Genomic DNA, 25,752 nt, shown 5'->3' on the forward strand with positions numbered 1-25,752 from the left:
TCATTGGCCGCTGAACATGCCGCGCTCTGATTGGCTGAGGTAATCATTACGCGTTAGCTGTATCCATACCGCCCTTCATGGTAACAGTTACCAGGAGACGCCGGTGTACACAGACTGCAGACAGGAGCATCATGGCCGCCGCCTACAGCGCCAACCAGGTACCGACCCCGACTCAGAGCAGTATATAGAATCATGTGGCCCCATAGCAGAAGTTCATGTCGCACAGCTTTTAAGCCCTGCAAAGTAATTTTCCTCCTATTAAAAACCGTATATTTCTCTCTCATTGCCCCCATAAAGTATGGTGCCATGGAAAGTGTCCCCCGGAAACACAGTATGAAACCCCCACTATGATTCCTTCACACATACACAGTATGATGCCACAAATCCCTCCATACAGTATGACTGCACATAGTTCTCTATACAGTATAATGTGCCCCACAGTGCTCCATATGGTATAATGGCCCCATATAGTGCTCCATACAGTATAATGGCCCCACGTAGTGCTCCATACAGTATAATGGCCCCACATAGTGTTCCATTCAGTGTAATGGCCCCACATAGCGCTCCATACAGTGTAATGGCCCCACATAGTGTTCCATACAGTATAATGGCCCCACATAGTGCTCCATACAGTATAATTACCCCACATAGTGCTCCATACAGTATAATGGCCCCACATAGTGCTCCATACAGTATAATGGCCCCACATAGCGCTCCATACAGTATAATGGCCCCACATAGTGCTCCATACTGTATAATGGCCCCACATAGTGTTCCATACAGGATAATGGCCTCTCCTAGTGCTCCATACAGTATAATGGCCCCACATAGCGCTCCATACTGTATAATGGCCTCACATAGTTCTCTATACAGTATAATGGCCCCACATAGTGCTCCATACAGTATAATGGTCCCACATAGTCCTCCATACAGGATAATTGCCTCACATAGTGCTGCATGCAGTATAATGTCTTCACATAGTGCTCCATGCAGTATAATGTCTTCACATAGTGCTCCATACAGTATAATTGCCCCACATAGTGCTCCATACGGTATAATTGCCCCACATAGTGCTCCATACGGTATAATGGCCTCACATAGTGCTCCATACGGTATAATGGCCTCACATAGTGCTCCATACGGTATAATGGCCTCACATAGTGCTCCATACGGTATTATGGCCTCACATAGTGCTCCATACGGTATCATGGCCTCACATAGTGCTCCATACAGTATCATGGCCTCACATAGTGCTCCATACGGTATCATGGCCTCACATAGTGCTCCATACGGTATAATGGCCTCACATAGTGCTCCATACAGTATAATGGCCTCACATAGTGCTCCATACAGTATAATGGCCTCACATAGTGCTCCATACAGTATAATGGCCTCACATAGTGCTCCATACGGTATAATGGCCTCACATAGTGCTCCATACGGTATAATTGCCCCACATATTGCTCCATACGGTATAATTGCCCCACATATTGCTCCATACGGTATAATTGCCCCACATAGTGCTCCATACGTTATAATTGCCCGCATAGTGCTCCATATGGTATAATTGCCCCACATAGTGCTCCATACAGTATAATGACCTCTCTATACAGTATAATGGGCCTCACATAGTGCTCCATACGGTATAATCGCCCAACATAATGCTCCATACGGTATAATGCCCCACATAGTGCTCCATACAGTATAATGGCCCCACACATTGCTCCAAACAGTGTAAAGAACCCCATATAGTGCTCCATACAGTATAAAGGGCCCCATATAGTTATCCATAAATTGTTATACGTCCCCATGTAGTCCTCCATACAGTTATGGGCCCATAATAGTCCTCCATCTAGCATTTTGGGCCCCATTTAAACCTCAATATAGCGTTATGAGCCACATATAGTCCCCCATACAGTATTATAGGCCCCATATAGACCTCCATACATTATAGGTCTCATATAGCCCTCCATACAGTATTATGGGCCTCATGTAGTCTTCCATATACTTTTCATTCCCTACTTAACCCAAGAGTACAGGCCCCAACAACGGATCTCCATGCTGACGATCTGGCTAATTATTTCAAAGAAAAAACTGACCATATCCGACAGGAAATTATCTCCCAATCACCTCATACCATGCACTGTCCTTCCTCCCCCACTGCATCTAGCTCACTCTCTGATTTTGAACCAGTCACAGAAGAAGAAGTAATCAGCCTCCTTGCATCTTCTCGCCCTACCACTTGCACCAGTGACCCATTTCCGTCACATCTCCTCCAGTCCCTTTCCCCTGCTGTCACCACTCACCTAACTAAAATATTTAACCTCTCTCTCTTCTGGTATCTTTCCGTCCTCATTTAAGCATGCCATCATACAGCCATTACTTAAAAAACCATCCCTCGTCCAAAACTGGGCCGCGAAATATAGACCTGTCTCTAATCTTCCCTTCATCTCTAAACTCCTGGAATGCTTGGTCCACACCAGTCTTATCCGCTATCTCTCAGATAACTCTCTCCTGGACCCTCTACAATCCGGATTCCGCTCTCTACTGAAACTGCCCTCACTAAAGTCTCTAATGATCTACTAACAGCTAAATCAAATGGTCATTACTCCATACTAATTCTCTTGGATCTCTCTGCAGCATTCGACACTGTGGATCATCAGCTCCTCCTCACTATTCTCCGCTCCATCGGCCTCAAGGACACCGTTCTCTCCTGGTTCTCCTCCTATCTCTCTGACAGCTCCTTTACTGTATCTTTTGCCGGTTCCTCCTCCTCTCACCTTCCCCTTACTGTTGGGGTCCCCCAAGGATCGGTTCTAGGCCCCCTCCTCTTCTCCTTGTACACTGCCCCTATTGGTCAAGCAATCAGTAGATTTGGTTTCCAGTACCATCTCTATGCTGATGACACCCAATTATACGCTTCTTCTCCTGACATCACGCCAGCCTTTCTAGAAAACACTGGCGATTGTCTAAACGCTGTGTCTAACATCATGTCCTCACTATATCTGAAACTGAACCTGTCAAAGACTGAACTCCTGGTGTTTCCTCCCTCTACTAACCTACCTATGCCCGACATTGCCATTTCCGTGTGTGGTTCCACTACTACTCCCCAGCAACATGCCCGCTGTCTTGGGGTCATACTTGACTCCGAGCTTTCATTTGCCCCCCCCACATACGATCACTGACTCGCTCTTGTCATCTGCACCTCAAAAACATTTTTTTTTTTTTTTAAATTCGTTTATTGAACTTCAGGACATAAAACATGTACAACATGCAATTGGCCCATGTTAATAAACATTTTCCACAGAGCATACATGTTTCCATCCATTATTAGCCAAATAATTATACACTATTTTTTTTTCTTAAAAGAACACAGTAGTATTATACATAACCTTCCCAGTATGCGCAAAGGACAGTTGGTTATATATCATAAAACATATATATTGAACAAATCTCATAAGCCTTTAACATATTATTCGGATGAGGAAATCTAATCAGAAATTCCTAAACTAAACTACGACTACCACTACATCAACCTATATCTACTATTTCGCAGCCTAGTATCCTACAGCATATCTCGTATGTGATGTCTCAACCTTGCAGGGTAAGGAGAGAGGAGTTCCACATCCCCAAAATCTTTTCAAATTTCCCCGGACATCCCGTTTTGGTATAACGTGCGCTCGTATGGAACAATCGAATTCACCCAGTCAATCCATATTCTAAGGGAGGGGGACAAAGTTCCCATTCACCGTAATGCCAGAACCTTCCATGCCATAAATAATGTCTCACGCAGGAAGACACTATCATATCGATCCCAGATCTCCTCATCCCATACCCCAAACAAGCAGACCAGTGGCTCTAGAGGGACCGGGGCTTGTACTAGGGATGACAGTGATGATGTCACCTCTCTCCAGTAATGCAGGACAGTGGGACAGTTCTCCTGACAGAACTTATGGCAGATTCTGCTCCCGCTGACAGCATGTATGTGTATAAAGAGGAGATGAGGGCCCTGCGATTTGAGGATTCCTATCAGAGGTAGAGATGAAATAGTACGGCCTACACCCTTACATCTCACATGCGATTGAAGAGCTGATCTCAGTTGTAAATAGCGGAAGAATTGGTATCTTGGGATATCATGTGTGACCTGTAATTGCTCAAAAGACTTCAAGGTCCCCTGATCATATAAGTCCCCCATCGAAGAGACCTAGTTTTCCCCCATATAAAAGACGTGATCTGGGAGTTGAGATTCACAAAGAAAGATCTGGGCACCATCACAGCACTGTGCTGAAGGGAGTAGCTAAGCTTGGGAAGCAATATCATTTTAATCAAGTTAATGCGTCCGGCTACAGACAACAGAAGTTTGCTCCAGGATGCAAATTTAACTTTAACTAGTTCCAGCAGTGGGTGGACATTAAGTTGTAAATCAAACGCACTATCACGGGATATATAGATACCCAGAAATTGAAAATTTTAATCTTGGAGTCTTGTCTTTCTGCTCTAAGCCAGAGAAACCAAGGAAAGACCTGCCCACAGGCTGCCCTGATGCACAAACATGGTACTCATCATAGGGAGACAGACTGTTTGTGCTTCAGGGCAGCCTGTGGGCAGGTCTTTCCTTGGTTTCTCTGGCTTAGAACAGAAAGACTGCCTACAGTCCCGCCCGGGAGCACGAGCATCTCATTAACTGAAAACTTCTAACACTGATTACACAAGAAGCACAAGACTGATTTCTTCACACCAGGTATTATTTTAATCAGCGTAACAGAGCCAACATAATGCATGTAGTTTACTTGGCAGGATTTTTCTAACAGGTTCACTTTAAGGGGGATCTGACACACAGACACCCGTTATATGAAGAGCACAATAGCCCTTCACAGGAGGAGGCACCTTCACTAGTTTACAGACTGGTCACCAGTATCTCTTCCTTTCTTTTCCCAGTATGATGGCGCCTTCTCTTCCACACGCTTGCAGAACTGGAGTGTCCCCCGCCCCCGCCAGGAGGTAATGTCCATATCCTGCCCCTTCTGGGGGCCCGTGTTTGGTCAGTGTATGCATACTCTCATCATCCTCATCTGTTCCAGGCAGCGGCTGCCCAAGACGGCTTCACGCAATTCATCTCCAATGACAGAGGTCACCTGTTGTCGGGGGTCCCAAGGTCAAAGGTGAGTTTTGGGCACCCATCATACTATTACATAGATCTTCTTACAGGGGAGCTCCAATAGCAGATGTGGCTGGAGAAGGTGCGCATACTGTACTCATCTCCCCCATCTCTTATCTTTCAGATCAGTCCATGGGGAACCTTCATCGGCACCTGGGATATGCCCACCAAGATCCCCCCTGCTAAAGTGAGTCTCACCTCCCGCTCCGCGGATGCCTCTAGACGTCTCACCGATTGGATCAGGAGATCGGACACCCTGGTTACCGCCTGTAACAGACTGAGACCGGATGTCACTGGGAAGGTGTGTCCACCAAGACAGAACTGCTGGGACTTGGTAGTCTCACATCAACTGGAGAGTCCAATAGTCTTTCTACAGTCATGCCTAAAAGTCAAGAGGGTTCTTGCACGAGACTCGTATCTCAATACCCAGCACTGCCGCTGGCACTCGGGACCGGAGTGTGCGGCGGCATGTATTTCTATGCAGCTGAGCGCCCAAGTCCCAAGTGCCAGTTCTGGGTATTGAGATACGAGTCTCGTGCTTAGATGGAGCAGATGCCGTCTCAGGTCTGTAATTGTGACACTGTCCCTTCAAGACATCCACCTGATCACTATAGAAATTCTCTTTCCTGGACTAACAGGTTCCTCTCACGAAAGAAAAAGATGATCTGCAGCAGCCATGCCAGTCTCATTCAGAAGAGCACCCCCAGAAAGAGGTGTAGCAGCCCTGTGTCAGCCACAATGAAGGCCGAGGCAGTCGTTATGAGGAACCAGGAGGCCAGGGGACGATGGAGGACGGGACCAAACTGCCACTGTAAATCCTCATTAAACCTGAGAACCACCTGTCATGTCTCCTTACCATTTACATGTAAAGTGAGAAGAGAGACCGCCCCAATCATACCATACCCCAAGAAACCACGATCAATTAGTAAAGTCTCATCACAGTGTGCAGGCTGCAAACAGCAGCCTGTATCTCAGCTTCCCCAGGTATTAATCAAATGGAGGCGTCCTCGTTATGTGACACATCACTCACTGTTTTACCACATATTACCACCAGAGGGCCTTGCTCTGTGTGTGAATTGCCACCTAGTGGTCACAGTCATGAGCTCCCCCATCACTGCGTTAATAATGGTCAGAACCACAGTTTCCCTGTCCAGCACGAAGGGGGCCGCGCCACCCTCTCAACATTCTTCTGAGACATGATCATTCCTGCAGACAATGCCCCATGTGTCTGCGGCGGTCAGAGATCACAGGCAGGGGGACGACAGACACTTCTTACACAATATATTTTATTGATTCAAAAGAAAGTTTTCATTCTCTCCTCCTTCAGGCATAGAAATGGGGGTGATGCGACTCCCCCAAAGCAAAGAGCTGTATGAATTATTTCACCTAATAGTGTATTCCCTTCTATGTATGGGCCGAAGGGGAAGTTCCATTTCGGTCGCCTCTACCTGTGAAGCTGGAAGTCGACTGGCAGGTCTCTACCAAGCCAAATAATTCACTTTCCACAGTATAACTGTATTAAAAGGGGAATAGCCTGGTCTAATGATGAGTGGGACATAACCAATCCTTTTAAATACATAACCCCAGGATACTAAGATCCGTGTCGCTGTCCCTTGGTCTTACAATTGTCCTTTCCTTGCTCCCCACGCAAATTGTGGAATTTTAATTCCCTTCCCACAATAAACCAGGACAATGGGGTCCTTTATGTGTCTGTGTGATGGGCACAGACTCTGCTCATGCAGCATGGAGCAGAGACATTTCCCTTTAATAGCCAGTGGAGGGTCACCTGTGTCTTTGGAGGGGTTTATGGCAGACTGGACGATGGACATGGTGGGCCATGGGATAAGACACCAGAAATCCCAATTAGAGGCGGTGAAAGACTCTTTGGATCACAGGGAAGCAATGCCCGCTGCAGACAGGAGGGTGAGCGCCAGCACGATGTAGCCCGTCTGGTACACCTCAGGGATCTTAAAGCCTTTGCCGAGGTCCCAGGCCTGTGGAAAAAGGAGATTGTCACTGTCAGGACACTGATCACCTCTACTCCAGTTACATCCAAAGCTGCATCGTTTTTTTTTTCCCCACCCTCCGCTCTGGAGAGGGGAGATCAAGACGAGTAGATAAAGCTTTGGCTATGAGTAGAGCACAAAGCATCTATGCCAGTACTCACCAGGTGGCGGATGCCGTTCCACGTGTGATACATGACGGGGAAAGCAATGGCAAACTTGGCAGAGTAGATGAGCGCTGGGCCGAGGCTTAGAGACTTGATGAGGTCCAGGTACGAGGCGTAATCTCCAGGGAGAACGAGGGCGGCCAGGCCGAACATTGACACACCTGAGAAGGACAGGGCGATCATACAAGGCGGAATAATACAGAACAAATATGGCCGCCACCCAGACTCTGGCACTCACCAGCACTCAGGGCAATACCCGTTCCTCTGTGCGTGATAGACATCATCATGGGCAAAGACCATCTGTGAAGAGAAGAGAACCAGCAATCAGTACCGAGGAGAATCACATCCTGAGCTGCACTCATAGTTTTGCCGATTTCCAGTTAGCTTCCATCTCACTGCTGACCCCTGTAGTACGGTGTATATTACAGGGGATTTAGTCACATACCAAGCTGCACTCATTTACTGCATTTCTGTCAGCCCTCAGGATCAGGGAGCACTGTACACACCACATCTTCCGCTGTGCAATGCATCATGGGAGCTCCCATGTCCCGAGGAATTGCTCTTCATGCAGTTGTCTAACAGTGGACAGAACATACATTATATACATGGCTGGGATTTGGGTAGGATTTTAGTAAATGCCAATTTTAGGGTCATGAGGGGGAAAAACAACTAAATCTGGATCCAAAATTAGCCAAAGTTGTAGATATAAAGGGAGAGCGATGCCGGCGAGGGTGGGTGGGGGGCAGCAGCGATGGCACATTCTCCAGTGGGGATGGTGTCAGGAATGCTGTGAGGGGGAGCCGCTGCCGTCCTCACCCCTTGTCTTACATAGCAGGGTCATTCATGGGGCCGGTATGTGAGCGGGCGGAGGAACAATGCAGCCGCCGGCTCGGCACTTGCTGAAGGGACAACTTTCCCTGGCACAGGGCACGGTGATGCCCACCTAGTGCCGCCGAGGAATGTCTGCTGCTGGGTCCTGGCAGAGAGGGCTGTGCAGGTGGTCATAGGGGATATTTCTAGTGTCTTACTTATAGATAGAGATGTGGGGCGACATGGGGCGGCTCAGCCGGGCGTTCTTGTCCCAGAAGCGATCCATCTCCTGCTTGGCTGACGTTCCCATGGGAACATTGCTGAAAAGAACGAGGAGGACATTAGCAGCGACACTGAACACCCCTTTAAACCAGCATCTTGGTGTTGTGCGACAGGACTGCAATCATCCACAAAGGGGGACACTTACTTTCGGAGGCATAGGCCTGGGCGGAGCGGGGAGCTCAGGCATCGCCACGCACTCTGTCTGATGGAGGAAGCAGAAGTCCAGGTCACACAGGAAACAAAGCAGCTTAAAGGGCAACTCCACCACATGATTTCACATGTAGGGGCATGAAAAAGGTGCCAGAATCCCAGGGGGGGGGGCTCTCCATATATGGGATAGATGCCATCCGCACCCTGGGGGGGCTCTCCATATATGGGATAGATGCCATCCGCACCCAGGGGGGGCCCCTCCACATATGTGATAGATGCCATCCGCACCCTGGGGGGGCCTCTCCACATATGGGATAGATGCCATCCGCACCCGGGGTGGTGTCTCCTCCATATATGGGATAGATGCCATCCGCACCCGGGGTGGTGTCTCATATATATATATACATATATACATATATATATATATATATATATATATATATATATATATATATATATATATATATATATATATATATATATATATATATATATACATACATACATACAGTGTCATCCGAACCCGGGGGGGGGGGGTCTCCTCCATATATAGGAGGTGCCATTTGCACCCAGGGGGGCCCACCATATACGTGTAAGATGCCATCCGCACCCGGGGGGGGGGGGGGCGCCTCCATATATGTGATAGATGCCATCCACACCCTGGGCGGGCCCTCCATATGCGTGATAGATGCCATCCGCACCCTGGGGGGGGGCCCCTCCATATTTGTGATAGACACCATACGCACCCTGGGGGGGCCCCTCCATATATGCGATAGATGCCATCCGCACCCCGGGGGGGGGGGGGGGGCCCTCCATATATGTGATAGACGCCATCCGCACCCTGGGGGGGGGGGGGGGCCCTCCATATATGTGATAGACGCCATCCGCACCCTGGGGGGGGGGGGGGGCCCTCCATATATGTGATAGACGCCATCCGCACCCTGGGGGGGGCCCTCCATATATGTGATAGACGCCATCCGCACCCTGGGGGGGGGCCCTCCATATATGTGATAGACGCCATCCGCACCCTGGGGGGGGGCCCTCCATATATGTGATAGACGCCATCCGCACCCTGGGGGGCCCCCCATATATGTGATAGACGCCATCCGCACCCTGGGGGGGGGGCCCTCCATATATGTGATAGATGCCATCCAAACCCTGGGGGGGGGCCCTCCATATATGTGATAGATGCCATCCACACCCTGGGGGGGGGGCCCCTCCATATATGTGATAGATGCCATCCACACCCTGGGGGGGGGGCCCCTCCATATATGTGATAGATGCCATCCACACCCTGGGGGGGGGGCCCCTCCATATATGTGATAGACGCCATCCACACCCTGGGGGGGGGCCCTCCATATATGTGATAGACGCCATCCACACCCTGGGGGGGGGCCCTCCATATATGTGATAGATGCCATCCACACCCTGGGGGGGGGGGGGCCCCTCCATATATGTGATAGATGCCATCCACACCCTGGGGGGGGGGGCCCCTCCATATATGTGATAGATGCCATCCACACCCTGGGGGGGGGGGCCCCTCCATATATGTGATAGACGCCATCCGCACCCTGGGGGGCCCCTCCATATATGTGATAGATGCCATCCACACCCTGGGGGGGGGCCCTCCATATATGTGATAGACACCATCCGCACCCTGGGGGGCTCCTCCATATATGTGATAGATGCCATCCGCACCCCGGGGTGGGGTCTCCTCCATATATAGGAGAGATGCCATCTGCACCCCGGGGATCTCCTCCATATATGTGAGCAGTATCATCAGCACCCTGGGGGTCTCCTCCATATATGTGAGCCCCCATGTGGAAGAGTAATGGATGAGAACGCCCTTAAGTGGCTTGCATCCCCTCCCATGTATGGCTAATAATTAGGGGACACTAGACCCCCCCGATACCACACAGTGGCCTCCAACCCCGAGCACGTCAACTTTAACCTTTGCCCCTCGAAGCCCAGTGCCCCCCTGATGACCCCCTTCCTCACCACAGCTGTTTCTTCACCTCCGCATACTGCACCCACCCCCCACAGTATCGACCACCGGTCCACAGAGCGGTTCCAGCCTCCCGATATCCCCAACTAAAGTCACCTCAACAACAGCGCCGCCATCTTCACACAGTGACGTCACGTCCCCGGACACGCGCGCATTAGTGTCGCTTGCCGCGCTGTCATTGGCCGAATCCTGAGGAAGGCGTGGTTACAGACTGGAGGGCGAATCTACTCGAGGAGGGAGTCATGTGACTCTAAGTCTGTAACCATGGCAACCACCACCGGGATGTATAGCGCAGGATTAGATACACCAGGACAGTATCACACTCGATGGATTAGATACAGCAGGACAGTATCACACCCGATGGATTAGATACACCAGGACAGTATCACACCCGATGGATTAGATACAGCAGGACAGTATCACACTCGATGGTTTAGAAACAGCAGGACAGTATCTCACCCGATGGATTAGATACACCAGGACAGTATCACACCCGATGGATTAGATACAGCAGGACAGTATCGCACCCGATTGATTAGATACACCAGGACAGTATCACACTCGATGGATTAGATACAGCAGGACAGTATCGCACCTGATGGATTAGATACACCAGGACAGTATCACACCCGATGGATTAGATACAGCAGGACAGTATCATACCCGATGGATCAGATACTGCAGAACAATATCACACCCGATGGATTAGATACAGCAGGAAAGTATCACACCCGATGGATTAGATACACCAGGACAGTATCACACCTGATGGATTAGATACAGCAGAACAGTATCACACCTGATGGACTAGATACAGCAGGACAGTATCACACCTGATGGATTAGATACAGCAGGACAGTATCACACCTGATGGATTAGATACACCAGGACAGTATCACACCTGATGGATTAGAAGCAGAAGGACAGTATCGCACCCGATGGATTAGATACAGCAGGACAGTATCGCACCCAATGGATTAGATACAGCAGGACAGTATTGCACCTGATGGATTAGATACACCAGGACAGTATCGCACCTGATGGATTAGATACAGCAGGACAGTATCGCACCTGATGGATTAGATACACCAGGACAGTATGACACTTGATGGATTAGATACACCAGTACAGTATCACACCCGATGGGTTAGATACAACAGGACAGTATCACACCCGATGGATTAGATACAGCAGGACAGTATCGCACCCGATTGATTAGATACAGCAGGACAGTATCGCACCTGATGGATTAGATTCAGCAGGACAGTATCACACCTGATGGATTAGGTACAGCAGGACAGTATCACACCTGATGGACTAGATACACCAGGACAGTATCACACCTGATGGACTAGATACACCAGGACAGTATCACACCTGATGGACTAGATACACCAGGACAGTATCACACCTGATGGATTAGATACACCAGGACAGTATCACACCTGATGGATCAGATACACCAGGACAGTATCACACCTGATGGATCAGATACAGCAGGACAGTATCACACCTGATGGATTAGATACAGCAGGACAGTATCGCACCTGATGGATTAGATACACCAGGACAGTATCACATCTGATGGATGGATTAGATACAGCAGTACAGTATCACATCTGATGGATTATATGCACCAGGACAGTATCACATTTGATGTATTAGATACACTAGGAAAGTATCACACCTGATGGATTAGATACACCAGAACAGTATCACATCTGATGGATTAGATACACTAGGTCAGTATCACACCGATGGATTAGATACACCATGACAGTATCACACCTGATGGATTAGATACACCAGGACAGTATCACATCTGATGGATTATATGCACCAGGTTAGTATCATATCTGATGGATTAGATACACCAGGAAAGTATCACACCCGATGGATTAGATACACCAGAACAGTATCACATCTGATGGATTAGATACACTAGGTCAGTATCACACCGATGGATTAGATACACCAAGACAGTATCACACCTGATGGATTAGATACACCATGACAGTATCACACCTGATGGATTAGATACACCACGATAGTGTCACACCTGATTGATTTGATACACCAGAACAGTATCACATCTGATGGATGGATTAGATACAGCAGTACAGTATCACATCTGATGGATTATATGCGCCAGGACAGTATCACAGGTGATGGATTAGATACACTAGGACAGTATCACACCTGATGGGTTAGGTACACCATGATGGGTTGGATAGACTAGGGCTGTATGACATGATGGATTAGATACACATGGTAGGATGAGATACAGTCTTGTTATCCCTGGTGGTCTCTTTGCCCCTCGCTGCCCCCTGGTGCCCGGTCTCAGTCTCCATGCTTGGCTCCTCTCCCCCCTCCTGTGATTGGTCGTCTGCGGGGGAGAAGATTTCCCTTCCTCCCCTTTGGGGTTTTTAAGGCAGGGTCCCGCTGTCCCTCCTGGACTCCACAGCCACCGGGATCTGAGGGTTTCTGGGCTTCTCCTATGACTCTCCCACTACTGGACGACCAATGGAATCGCTGACCTCCTCCCGCTGCTTGCTGGGCCTTGTAGTGCTCTTCGCTCTGAGTAAGTCCTCGCTTCTTGTCACATAACTAAAAGTGGGCCGGTGACACGTATCTGTAGTCGAACTGTCATGCTTGGCATAGATGTAATGGTCTGCGGTCACAGCTGTGTATTTATGGCGGGGCTTTTGTATCCGGGAGGTGTATATAAAGCTGGTGGTGTCTGGAAACCGTCAGCAGGTAGGCTAGCTGTTTCTGACAGATCCTAATATGCTCTTGTATGTAATGTGACAGTCATTCATGACCCTGCCACACTGGGCAGTTTGTGAGGTCCCTCGTGCTCCGGGGCTCCAGAGAATGGGAGCGGTGCAGCTCCCAGAACTAAGACCATCCAGGACAGAGCAGCTTGCTGACAGTCTCCTTTTGGTCCAGTAATGCCTGTGTGAGCCGTCACTTTCAGAATTGGAAACTTACAAAGAATATTTACAAATAGAATTCTGTTCTTTGTTGTTTTTTTTGTTGATTGTTTACAAAATCTGAAAATTTCTATCAAATTTGTGCTTTTTTTTGGAAACTAAATTGCGATAAAAATATTTTATGTCGGACTGGAAGTTTATGAAAATTTAGGAGAAAATCTTGGCCCTGTGTTTGCTTTCCCTCAAGGGTGCTGCCCCTGCGCTCCCCGGGGGTCTCTGCTACTCTGACACTTTCTCTGCCCCGCAGCGCTGCCCCCGGCCCTGGCCATAGAGGTGTACACGGCCCGCGAGATCCACGGCACGGTCGGCTCCCAGGTCCACCTGTCCTGCACCTTCTGGTCCAGTGAATGGATCTCAGACGACATCTCCGTCACCTGGCACTACCAGCCTGACAACAGCAGGAGCACCTACTCGGTAAGACTGGCTGATACCAGGGAACAGCAGCCTGCGTTCTGGCCCTTTAAGTCCAGTATGGAGACCTGGTCTTTGTCTCCGGCAGATATTTCACTACTCCAAAGGACAGGCGCACATAGACGACACGGGCATCTTTAAGGATCGCATTGAGTGGGTGGGCTACCCCCGGAGCAAGGACGGCTCCATCGTGCTCCACAACCTGGAATATGGCGACAACGGGACCTTCACCTGCGACGTGAAGAACCCACCGGACGTGGTGGGGAAGTCGTCCTATGTGCACCTGCTGGTCTACGACAAAGGTGAGGAGCCGGCCCTGCCCCCGAGGTACGGGCACAGGTGGGCACACATGGCACTAACACTACCATCCTCCCCCAGGACCCGTCCGCGCTGGCATGGTGCTTGGCATCATTATTGGAGCCGCTCTGGGGCTGGTGATCATTGTGGCGCTCCTGGCATACCTCATACGTTACTGCTGGCTGCGGAGGCAGATCCGGGTGCAGCGCCAGCTCAGGTAGGTGCAGGCGGGCACCAGGGCCAGGTGTCACCTCTCTTCATCTCCCCTCACTGACGACTGCCATGTTTTCTTTACAGTGCCCTGGAAAGAGGAAAACTTCACAAGTTAACCAGAGGCTCAAAAGGCAGCAGACAGGTGAGTGGGAGGCCAGCGGTGCCCCAGTGACTGGCGAGATGCCCCGTATACTCCAGTCACATCCAAAGCTGCAAGTACTGTATGCTAGACACAGCCATATACATGTCATATCTCCTACTCTAGTCACACCCAGAGCTGCAGCACATCCATATACACGTCATATGTTATACTCCAGTTACATCCAGAGCTGCAAGTACTGTATGCTACATGCATCCATATACATGTCATATCTTCTACTCCAGTCACAACCAGAGCTGCGTTATAGCTTATACTCCAGTCACACACAGAGCTGCACAGCCTGTATCTAATACTTCACTCACATCCAGAGCTGCATTATATCTAACACTCCATTTACAGCCAGAGCTGCGTTATATTTAATACTCCAGTCAAATCAAGAGCTGCACTATATCAAATACTCCAGTCACACCCAGAACTGCCTTATATCTAATTATCTAATACTCCAGTCACATCTAGAGCTGTATAATATCTAATACTCCAATCTCAGCCAGAGCTGCATTGTCTTAGGCTATGTGCACACGTTGCGGATTCTGCTGCTTTTCCACAGCGTTTTTGGCCCTGCGGAAACGCAGCAGTTCCGCAGACATGGTACAGTACCATGTTAGCCTATGGCATTTCAAATCTGCTGTGCTCACGCCGCATTTTTTTCCGCGCGGTTTTGCTGCAGTTTATAAACCGCAGCATGTCAATTGTTTGTGCGGACTCCACAGCGGTTTCACACCTTTAACATAGTAGAGGTGTGAAACCGCAGGGGAAAACCACTTTACCTGCGGTTTTACCTGCGGATCCGCGCGGAAAAACCCGCAGGTGAATCCGCAGCGTGTGCACATAGCCTTTTACTCCAGTGATACGCAGAGCTGCAGCCTTTCTTATACTCCAGTCACACAGAGAGCTGTGTTCTATCTTAATACTCCAGTCACACCCAGAGTTTCATAATATCTAATCCTCCAGTTACACCTAGAGCTGCATTTTGTCTTATACCCTAGTTTGCAGTGTATTACAGACAGTAAACCAGCAGGTGGCAGTAGAGAGCTGTGAGTTCCTGCACACTGATGCCTAAATTATTATTATTTACTAGCTGAAGAACCCATAACTACGGTTAGTTATAACAAATTATAATGATTATATCTATATATAAAGCTGTGTAGAGCCCCACCCACTCCACATAGCCACATTCACTATAATATCCCACATCATCCCGTCAGCCAGAGCCACCGGACTACTACCCCTAGTATCCTACATCATCCCGTCAGCCAGAGCCACCGGACAACTACCACTTATATCCCACATCATTCCGTCAGCCTGAGCCACCAGACTACTACTCCTAATATCCCACATAATCCCATCAGCCAGAGCCACCGGATTACTACCCCTAATATCCCACATCATCCCGTCAGCCAGAGCTACCGGACTACTACCACTAATATCCCACATCATCCCATCAGCCAGAGCCACCGGACTACTACTCCTAATATCCCACATAATCCCATCAGCCAGAGCCACCGGATTACTACTCCTAATATCCCACATCATCCCGTCAGCCAGAGCCACCGGACTACTACCACTTATATCCCACATCATTCCGTCAGCCTGAGCCACCAGACTACTACTCCTAATATCCCACATAATCCCATCAGCCAGAGCCACCGGATTACTACCCCTAATATCCTACATCATCCCGTCAGCCAGAGCTACCGGACTACTACCACTAATATCCCACATCATCCCATCAGCCAGAGCCACCGGACTACTACTCCTAATATCCCACATAATCCCATCAGCCAGAGCCACCGGATTACTACTCCTAATATCCCACATCATCCCGTCAGCCAGAGCCACCGGACTACTACCACTAATATCCCACATCATCCCATCAGCCAGAGCCACCGGACTACTACTCCTAATATCCCACATAATCCCATCAGCCAGAGCCACCGGATTACTACTCCTAATATCCCACATCATCCCGTCAGCCAGAGCCACCGGACTACTACCACTAATATCCCACATCATCCCATCAGCCAGAGCCACCGGACTACTACTCCTAATATCCCACATAATCCCATCAGCCAGAGCCACCGGATTACTACTCCTAATATCCCACATCATCCCATCAGCCAGAGCCACCGGATTACTACCCCTAATAGCCCACATCACCCCGTCAGCCAGAGCCACCGGACAACTACCACTAATATCCCACATCATCCCGTCAGCCAGAGCCACCGGACTACTACCCCTAATATCCCACATCATCCCGGGAGCCAGAGCCACCGGACTACTACCACTAATATCCCACATCATCCCATCAGCCAGAGCCACCGGACTACTACTCCTAATATCCCACATCATCCCATCAGCCAGAGCCACCGGACTACTACCCCTAATATCCCACATCATCCCATCAGCCAGAGCCACCGGACTACTACTCCTAATATCCCACATCATCCCGTCAGCCAGAGCCACCGGACTAGTACCCCTAATATCCCACATCATCCCATCAGCCAGAGCCACCGGACTACTACCCCTAATATCCCACATCATCCCATCAGCCAGAGCAACCGGATTACTACTCCTAATATCCCACATCATCCCATCAGCCAGAGCCACCGGACTACTACGCCTAATATCCCACATCATCCCATCAGCCAGAGCCACCGGACTACTACCTCTAATATCCCACATCACCCCGTCAGCCAGAGCCACCGGACAACTACCACTAATATCCCACATCATCCCGTCAGCCAGAGCTACCGGACTACTACCACTAATATCCCACATCATCCCATCACAGCCACCGGACTACTACTCCTAATATCCCACATAATCCCATCAGCCAGAGCCACCGGACTACTACCCCTAATATCCCACATCATCCCATCAGCCAGAGCCACTGGACTACTACCCCTAATATCCCACATCATCCCGTCAGCCAGAGCCACCGGAATACTACCCCTAATATCCCACATCATCCTGTCAGCCAGAGCCACCGGACTACTACTCCTAATATCCCACATCATCCCAACAGCCAGAGCCACCGGACTACTACCCCTAATATCCCACATCATCCAGTCAGCCAGAGCCACCGGACTACTACTCCTAATATCCCACATCATTCCATCAGCCAGAGCCACCGGACTACTACTCCTAATATCCCACATCATCCCAACAGCCAGAGCCACCGGACTACTACCCCTAATATCCCACATAATCCCGTCAGCCAGAACCACTGCACTACTACTCCTAATATCCCATCAGCCAGAGCCACCGGACTACTACCCCTAATATCCCACATCATCCCGTCAGCCAGAGCCACCGGACTACTACCCCTAATATCCCACATCATCCCGTCAGCCAGAGCTACCGGACTACTACCCCTAATATCCCACATCATCCCGTCAGCCAGAGCTACCGGACTACTACCCCTAATATACCACATCATCCCGTCAGCCAGAGCCACCGGACTACTACCCCTAATATCCCACATCATCCCGTCAGCCAGAGCCACCGGACTACTACTCCTAATATCCCACATCATCCCGTCAGCCAGAGCCACCGGACAACTACCACTAATATCCCACATCATCCTGTCAGCCAGAGCCACCGGACTACTACCACTAATATCCCACATCATCCCATCAGCCAGAGCCACCGGACTACTTCCCCTAATATCCCACATCATCCCATCAGCCAGAGCCACCGGATTACTACCCCTAATATCCCACATCATCCCGTCAGCCAGAGCCAACGGATTACTACTCCTAATATCCCACATCATCCCATCAGCCAGAGCCACCGGACTACTACCTCTAATATACCACATCACCCCGTCAGCCAGAGCCACCGGATTACTACCCCTAATATCCCACATCATCCCGTCAGCCAGAGCCACCGGACAACTACCCCTAATATCCCACATCATCCCGTCAGCCAGAGCCACCGGACTACTACCCCTAATATCCCACATCATCCTGTCAGCCAGAGCCACCGGACTACTACCCCTAATATCCCACATCATCCCAACAGCCAGAGCCACCGGACTACTACCCCTAATATCCCACATCATCCCGTCAGCCAGAGCCACCGGACTACTACTCCTAATATCCCACATCATTCCATCAGCCAGAGCCACTGGACTACTACTCCTAATATCCCACATCATCCCAACAGCCAGAGCCACCGGACTACTACCCCTAATATCCCACATCATCCCAACAGCCAGAGCCACTGGACTACTACCCCTAATATCCCACATCATCCTGTCAGCCAGAGCCACCGGACTACTACTCCTAATATCCCACATCATCCCAACAGCCAGAGCCACCGGACTACTACCCCTAATATCCCACATCATCCCGTCAGCCAGAGCCACCGGACTACTACTCCTAATATCCCACATCATTCCATCAGCCAGAGCCACCGGACTACTACTCCTAATATCCCACATCATCCCAACAGCCAGAGCCACCGGACTACTACCCCTAATATCCCACATAATCCCGTCAGCCAGAACCACTGCACTACTACTCCTAATATCCCATCAGCCAGAGCCTCCGGACTACTACCCCTAATATCCCACATCATCCCGTCAGCCAGAGCCACCGGACTACTACCCCTAATATCCCACATCATCCCGTCAGCCAGAGCTACCGGACTACTACCCCTAATATCCCACATCATCCCGTCAGCCAGAGCTACCGGACTGCTACCCCTAATATCCCACATCATCCCGTCAGCCAGAGCCACCGGACTACTACCCCTAATATCCCACATCATCCCGTCAGCCAGAGCCACCGGACTACTACTCCTAATATCCCACATCATCCCGTCAGCCAGAGCCACCGGACTACTTCCCCTAATATCCCACATCATCCCATCAGCCAGAGCCACCGGATTACTACTCCTAATATCCCACATCATCCCGTCAGCCAGAGCCACCGGACTACTACCCCTAATATCCCACATCATCCCATCAGCCAGAGCCACCGGACTACTACCTCTAATATACCACATCACCCCGTCAGCCAGAGCCACCGGACAACTACCCCTAATATCCCACATCATCCCATCAGCCAGAGCCACCGGATTACTACCCCTAATATCCCACATCATCCCATCAGCCAGAGCCACCGGATTACTACCTCTAATATACCACATCATCCCGTCAGCCAGAGCCACCGGACTACTACCCCTAATATCCCACATCATCCCGTCAGCCAGAGCCACCGGACTACTACCCCTAATATCCCACATCATCCCGTCAGCCAGAGCTACCGGACTACTACCCCTAATATCCCACATTATCCCGTCAGCCAGAGCTACCGGACTACTACCCCTAATATCCCACATCATCCCGTCAGCCAACGGATTACTACTCCTAATATCCCACATCATCCCATCAGCCAGAGCCACCGGACTACTACCTCTAATATACCACATCACCCCGTCAGCCAGAGCCACCGGACTACTACCCCTAATATCCCACATCATCCCGTCAGCCAGAGCCAACGGATTACTACTCCTAATATCCCACATCATCCCATCAGCCAGAGCCACCGGACTACTACCTCTAATATACCACATCACCCCGTCAGCCAGAGCCACCGGACTACTACCTCTAATATCCCACATCACCCCGTCAGCCAGAGCCACCGGACAACTACCACTAATATCCCACATCATCCTGTCAGCCAGAGCCACCGGACTACTACCACTAATATCCCACATCATCCCGTCAGCCAGAGCCACCGGACAACTACCCCTAATATCCCACATCATCCCATCAGCCAGAGCCACCGGATTACTACCTCTAATATCCCACATCATCCCGTCAGCCAGAGCCACCGGACAACTACCCCTAATATCCCACATCATCCCGTCAGAGCCAGTAAAAGTAGAATAGTGAAATTGCACAGAAACATGGTTCACTAAGATCCCAGGTTTTCTACTGATCAGGCTGATATTCTCACTTATCTGCCACCATAAATATCACAGTCATGCTTTTCGCCAATGGACAGGCAGAAACCTTATACATTAGTACAGTAGAGAAACCTGCACACACATTTTCATGCACCGTCAACTTGTCATTTGTCCGGCTGAGTTGCTCATGGATGTACAGCATCTGTATGCAGTATAGTATCATATTTAATGGGTTGTTATGGGAAAAGCATTACGTGTTATATGGGTATATTCAGGTGAATTATGGGGAAAGTAGCACTTTAAAAAAAGTCACAGCATCAGAGCACAGTAACACATCAATAATGCATAAAAGTGTCTGTGAGAAAATATTAAATCCACATGACATTTAATATGTGCACTTTCCTACATTCATGTTTGTCACTTAATGATACCACATGGGAGGGGGGATTCATTTATGTCATGTACTCACTGCTCCTTTCTGGGGGACAGACGATGGCTGGATCTTATGTTCCTGGGGATGCTAGATTTCTCCCACCATGTCAGTGTCTACTGAGGTGTTGTCAAGTGGGAAAACTTGCGCATAGCAACCAATCACAGCTCAGCTACTTTTAACCAGCTCTGGTGAAATGAGAGATGCTTAGTCATTGGCTGCAAGGAAAACTGTTGGTCATAGCAACCAATCACAGCTTAGCTACACACACACACACATTGATTTTTATATGTAGAGATATAGCACCATTGGTTCCATGGTGCTGTACATGAGAAGAGGTTACATAAAAATTACAGTTATCACTTACAGTAAACAAACTAACAATGACAGACTGATACAGAGGAGAGAGGACCCTGCCCTTTCGGGCTTACATGCTACAGGATGGTGGGGAAGGAGACAGTAGGTTGGTGGGTTGCAGCAGTTCCGGTGTTGGTTGAGGTGATATCACCGGTAGTGGTGAGGAGGTAGTGGGGATCATTGCAGGCTGTAGGCTTTCTTGAAGAGGTGGGTTTTCAGGTTCCGTCTGAAGGAGCCGAGTGTGGTTGATAGCCTGACGTGTTGGGGCAAAGAATTCCAGAGAATAGGGGCTATTCGGGAGAAGTCTTGGAGGCGGTTGGGTGAGGAGCGAATAAGTGTGGAGGAGAGAAGGAGGTCTTGGGAGGACCGGAGATTACGTGAGGGAGATTAGTTCAGAGATATATGGGGGAGACAGGTAAGGGTATGTGCACATGCTGCGGAATGATCTGCGGATTTAGCACAATCTGCAGGTAAATCAGCAGGTCAAAAGACCTGCGGTTTATCTGCGGATTAGCCTGCGGTTTTACACCTCCGCAGTGGAGGAGATGGTAAACCGCAGCGGAATCCGCAGAAAGAATTGACATGTCATTTCTTTCTGCGGATTTGAAACCGCAGCAAAACTGCACGGAAAATTCCGTACAGTGTGCACTGCGGATTTCATTTTCCATAGGCTAAAAGGGTACTGTACATCGCAGCAGAATCCGCAGCATGTGCACACAGCCTTATAGATGGCCTTGTAGGTCAGTATTAGTAATTTGAATTGGATATGCTGAGGGAATGGGAGCCAGTGAAGAGATTTGCAGAGGGGAGAAGCGGAGGAGTAGCGAGGAGAGAGATGAATTAGTCGGGCAGCAAAGTTAAAGGGGTTGTCCGGGCTTTTCACATAATCTCAGTGCATATCTGGGCTGCAGAATGCTGACAATAAGTAATTTACCTTCTGTGGCCAGTTTGCAGTAGTGATGGGTAGTTTGTGAGTGAGTAGTTCATCTAGTTCACCATCCTGACAGAGATTAGTTCATTGAACTAAACAGCAAGTGGGAGGAGACAGAGAGTGATCCCTCCTCCAGCTCCAGCACGCGCCCTGCTCTGTCTCACACTTGCTCTTTATAGCTCCTGATGCTGGAAAAGAAGGTAGTAAAACACTATACCACACATCAAATACAAATATAATAGTAATAATATTAATAAAACTGAAATTGCACAGTAGACAGACACAGCTCATATGTGTATGAGAGAGTGAGTGTTTCTGTGTGTGGTTCATGCCCCTCACCTGTCTTTATGATAAGATCAGCCTCCTGTAGCCTAGAAGATCAGTCTTGCTAATGTTATATAATGATCAGATGTACTGTATTAACTATTTCTGATCATTTTAACAAAACTATAACTCATCCTAGGAGCCACAGCTTCTGTGTAACGAACTAGAACTGATCAATCTCTTCTCAGCAGAATCCAGAGAAATACTGAACTAAATGAACTAATCTTTTCAGTGAACTAGTTCATGGTGAACTAATCACCAAAATGAACTAGATTTCCCATCACTAGTTTGCAGGGTTTGCTAGATATCAGCTCTTGCTTGTAAGAAAAACGTCCAGGGGGTGGGTGTTCTGGCATTGAAATGAGAACTGGTCGTTTCCTCCTACTCTACTAAAAACATGCCCTCTATAGCAACAACCCCACCCTCCATAGCAACAGGCCCTCCCCGACCACATGAAGAAGCCCTCATCACACAGTAACAAATCCTCCCCCTCTAGCAGCCTCAGTGCAGAGAGCAGAACCACCCAGCTGCTTCTCCCCCAGACACACGCTGAACAGTTATCTATGGAAAGTGAAACTAGTGAGGAGGAAACAACCAGTTCTCATTTCAATGCCAGAACACACCCCCCCTGGATGTTTTTCTTACAAGCAAGAGATGATATCTTGGAAACCGTGCAAACTGGCCACAGAAGGTAAATTACTTATTGTCAGCATTCTGCAGCCCAAATATGCACTGAGATTAAGTGAAAAGCCCGGACAACCCCTTTAAGTCAGACAGAAGAGAGGTGCGAAGGTGTTAGAAGGTAGGCCACAGAGGAGGATGTTGCAGTAGTCGAGGCGGGAGATGATGAGGGCATGCACAAGCATTTTCGTAGATTGAGGGTTGAGGAAAGGACGGATTCTGGAAATATTTTTGAGCTGGAGGCAGCAGGAGGTGGAAAGAGCTTGGATGTGCGGTTTGAAGGACAGAGTCAAGGGTTACTCTGAGGCAGCGGACTTCCGGTATGGGGGAAAGCGTATGTGAGTGCAGCTTTGGATGTGACTGGAGTACAAGGAACTATTTAACCCTCTTTTTTTCATTGCTTTTACAGACGCCGCTCCTCTCCATGCTCGACCAAACCAGGAGCTTCAAATCCAGCGACAAGAAACCTAAAGGGCTGGGCGACTCCCGCAAGAAATAGCAATTAGCAGGCAGGGAAGGTACACATAAGGCAGATACGGAGTCCCCTCGCAGCTCCAAGGTGATCTATACCATCGAAATGGAGCTGCGGGGGGATGAGGACGGGGACCAGCCCCGCCGAGTCGCGGTAAAGTCTCCCAGTAAGAACAGCCTCAAAAACGCCCTCAAGAATTTAATTAAAAGTGACTCAGAGAAACACCCTTAATCTAGCGGAGGCCGGCGGAGACCCGAACGAGAAGGCGTATCCCGGGGTCATACCCAAAAATCCTTCCCCGGGTCCTCGCCGGCCTCCTGCCACGGCTAATGCCTTATAATAACCTGTATGTGTGATCCGTATCGTACCTTTCCCTGCGGGAAACTAGCAAGAACTTTCTGAGAAACCAAGAATCAAAGTAGGACTCCTCCGAACCAGCGGGGCCACCGTCTATCACCTAAGGGGTGGCTGCAATGCGATGCAATGCAATCTCTACCCTACCAGGTCACCCTGAAGGATGGGCCAGCCATAAAAATTGTGGTAACTACCCAGATCTGGGATTTTTGGCTCCTAATGGGAGGTGCCTGAGATCTCGGCCAACCAGGTAACACTTTATGATGATGCCTGATCTGACCGCAATCTCCAGCCACCTGCTGTAGCCTTGTGGCTCATGTACAAGTATCGCCCTCTCTGCCTCTCTCCAGGGCAATATTTCTACAGCTTTAGCCCCTTCGTGGCCAATCAGGGGTTGTTAAAGCTTTAATGGCTTCTGTTAACCTCTTAAGTGCTGCACAGGCCAACTGCAGCATCCACAGGGGTCAATAGAAGGTGTTATTAACCGGTACCGTAAATCCCAGAAAAAAGGCCCTAATGTGTTTAAAGTGATCATAGGGTAATAACACCGCATGCACTAAATTACTTACTGTAAGTCTCCAAATGTAAGAGCAGCATCACTTCTCAACCCCCAGAAAGCGCCAGTACTTACCATACAGTATAAATTAGAGTAGAAAACCCAGCATGAGACCCTAACTCCAAGACTTTCTTTTAGGCCAGGACACCTAGATCTAACTTTATATCCTGTAAGTCCTAGAATATAAGGCTTTCCCTGATACCGTAAATAACAGAATATATTGCTAGAATCACTAGAATCACTCTGGCAGTCTCTGATTGGGTGGTCAAATACAGCCCCACCCTCTTACTGTAAATACTAGAATATAGGGGCAATATGGTTCATCACACTCCAGTGGATATCTGTTACCATAAGTACTAGAATAAGGGACAACTATACTTTATTACGCCCGTGTAATACTTGTACCGTAAATATTAGAATATAGGGCCACTATGCTTTATTATACTCCATTGTAATAGTTATACCGTAAATATCAGACTATAAGCCCGGCATGTTTTTCTTTACACCCCAGTGTAATACCTCTACCATAATTATCAGACTATCTGCCCAGCGTTGCTCATTAGCCCCTCTATCCCGATTCCTCCGGCCTTCTTGAGTTCCCTGCAGGTCTCCGCGTAGCGTCACTATCAGGATATTCTCGTCTCGTCTTCCATCGTTCATGGTGCTGTGCTGGAAACTGATCCAGAATGACGTTTCCTGTTTCCATATTTTGGTGAAATCATCGTTTCTATGTTCGGCCCCTCATGACTGAGAATTAACCGGATTTACATTGTTATTTTTTACGACTTTTTTTCTGAATTTTCTGCATTGCTGATGTGTAATGATAGAAGCCTATTCACAGCGGACAGACCAGACTTGATGATGACCGAGGTCACTGGGGTCTCCGGCAGCAGCAAAGCATCCTGGGACTTCCAATATGGCTGCACTGCAAACACTGTGGTGTCGCCAACAATGCTCCCCAATCCAGACCATCCATAGCCATGTCCGATGTATGTGTATATGTTTGTAAATATGTGACCCCCTGTACAAACCATCGACATCAGGACCATTAATAAACTTACACTCCGAAAATCAGCTTGTCT

The 25,752-nt window shown here is 49.1% G+C and overlaps 3 protein-coding genes across 3 annotated transcripts; 2 read left to right on the forward strand and 1 right to left on the reverse strand.

The window, feature by feature from the left end:
* Nucleotides 1-5,998, forward strand: CFAP126 (cilia and flagella associated protein 126). Its single transcript, XM_073566902.1, is given in 6 exon segments — nt 1-158; nt 4,939-5,001; nt 5,082-5,162; nt 5,283-5,461; nt 5,797-5,873; nt 5,876-5,998. Coding segments are annotated over 6 exon segments (579 nt in total). The 5' UTR covers nt 1-77; the 3' UTR covers nt 5,974-5,998.
* A 429-nt stretch (nt 5,999-6,427) lies between these two features.
* Nucleotides 6,428-10,779, reverse strand: SDHC (succinate dehydrogenase complex subunit C). The gene is made up of 6 exons (XM_073566899.1): nt 10,672-10,779; nt 8,566-8,622; nt 8,357-8,458; nt 7,567-7,628; nt 7,326-7,489; nt 6,428-7,152 (listed from the first exon to the last, which is right to left on the reverse strand). The coding sequence occupies exons 1-6, from the start codon at nt 10,689-10,691 to the stop codon at nt 7,048-7,050; spliced, it is 510 nt and encodes a 169-aa protein (XP_073423000.1). The 5' UTR covers nt 10,692-10,779; the 3' UTR covers nt 6,428-7,047.
* A 2,203-nt stretch (nt 10,780-12,982) lies between these two features.
* MPZ (myelin protein zero) lies at nt 12,983-25,744 on the forward strand. Its single transcript, XM_073566898.1, has 6 exons — nt 12,983-13,156; nt 13,816-13,982; nt 14,068-14,281; nt 14,358-14,493; nt 14,574-14,631; nt 23,698-25,744. Exons 1-6 carry the CDS (start codon nt 13,099-13,101, stop codon nt 23,785-23,787), a joined length of 723 nt encoding a protein of 240 aa, XP_073422999.1. The 5' UTR covers nt 12,983-13,098; the 3' UTR covers nt 23,788-25,744.
* The last annotated feature ends 8 nt before the right edge of the window (nt 25,745-25,752 follow it).

This window comes from Dendrobates tinctorius, unplaced genomic scaffold (assembly GCF_039654945.1).
Source record: "Dendrobates tinctorius isolate UK_male_01 unplaced genomic scaffold, ASM3965494v1 ptg000019l, whole genome shotgun sequence".
Classification (NCBI taxonomy): Eukaryota; Metazoa; Chordata; class Amphibia; order Anura; family Dendrobatidae; genus Dendrobates; species Dendrobates tinctorius.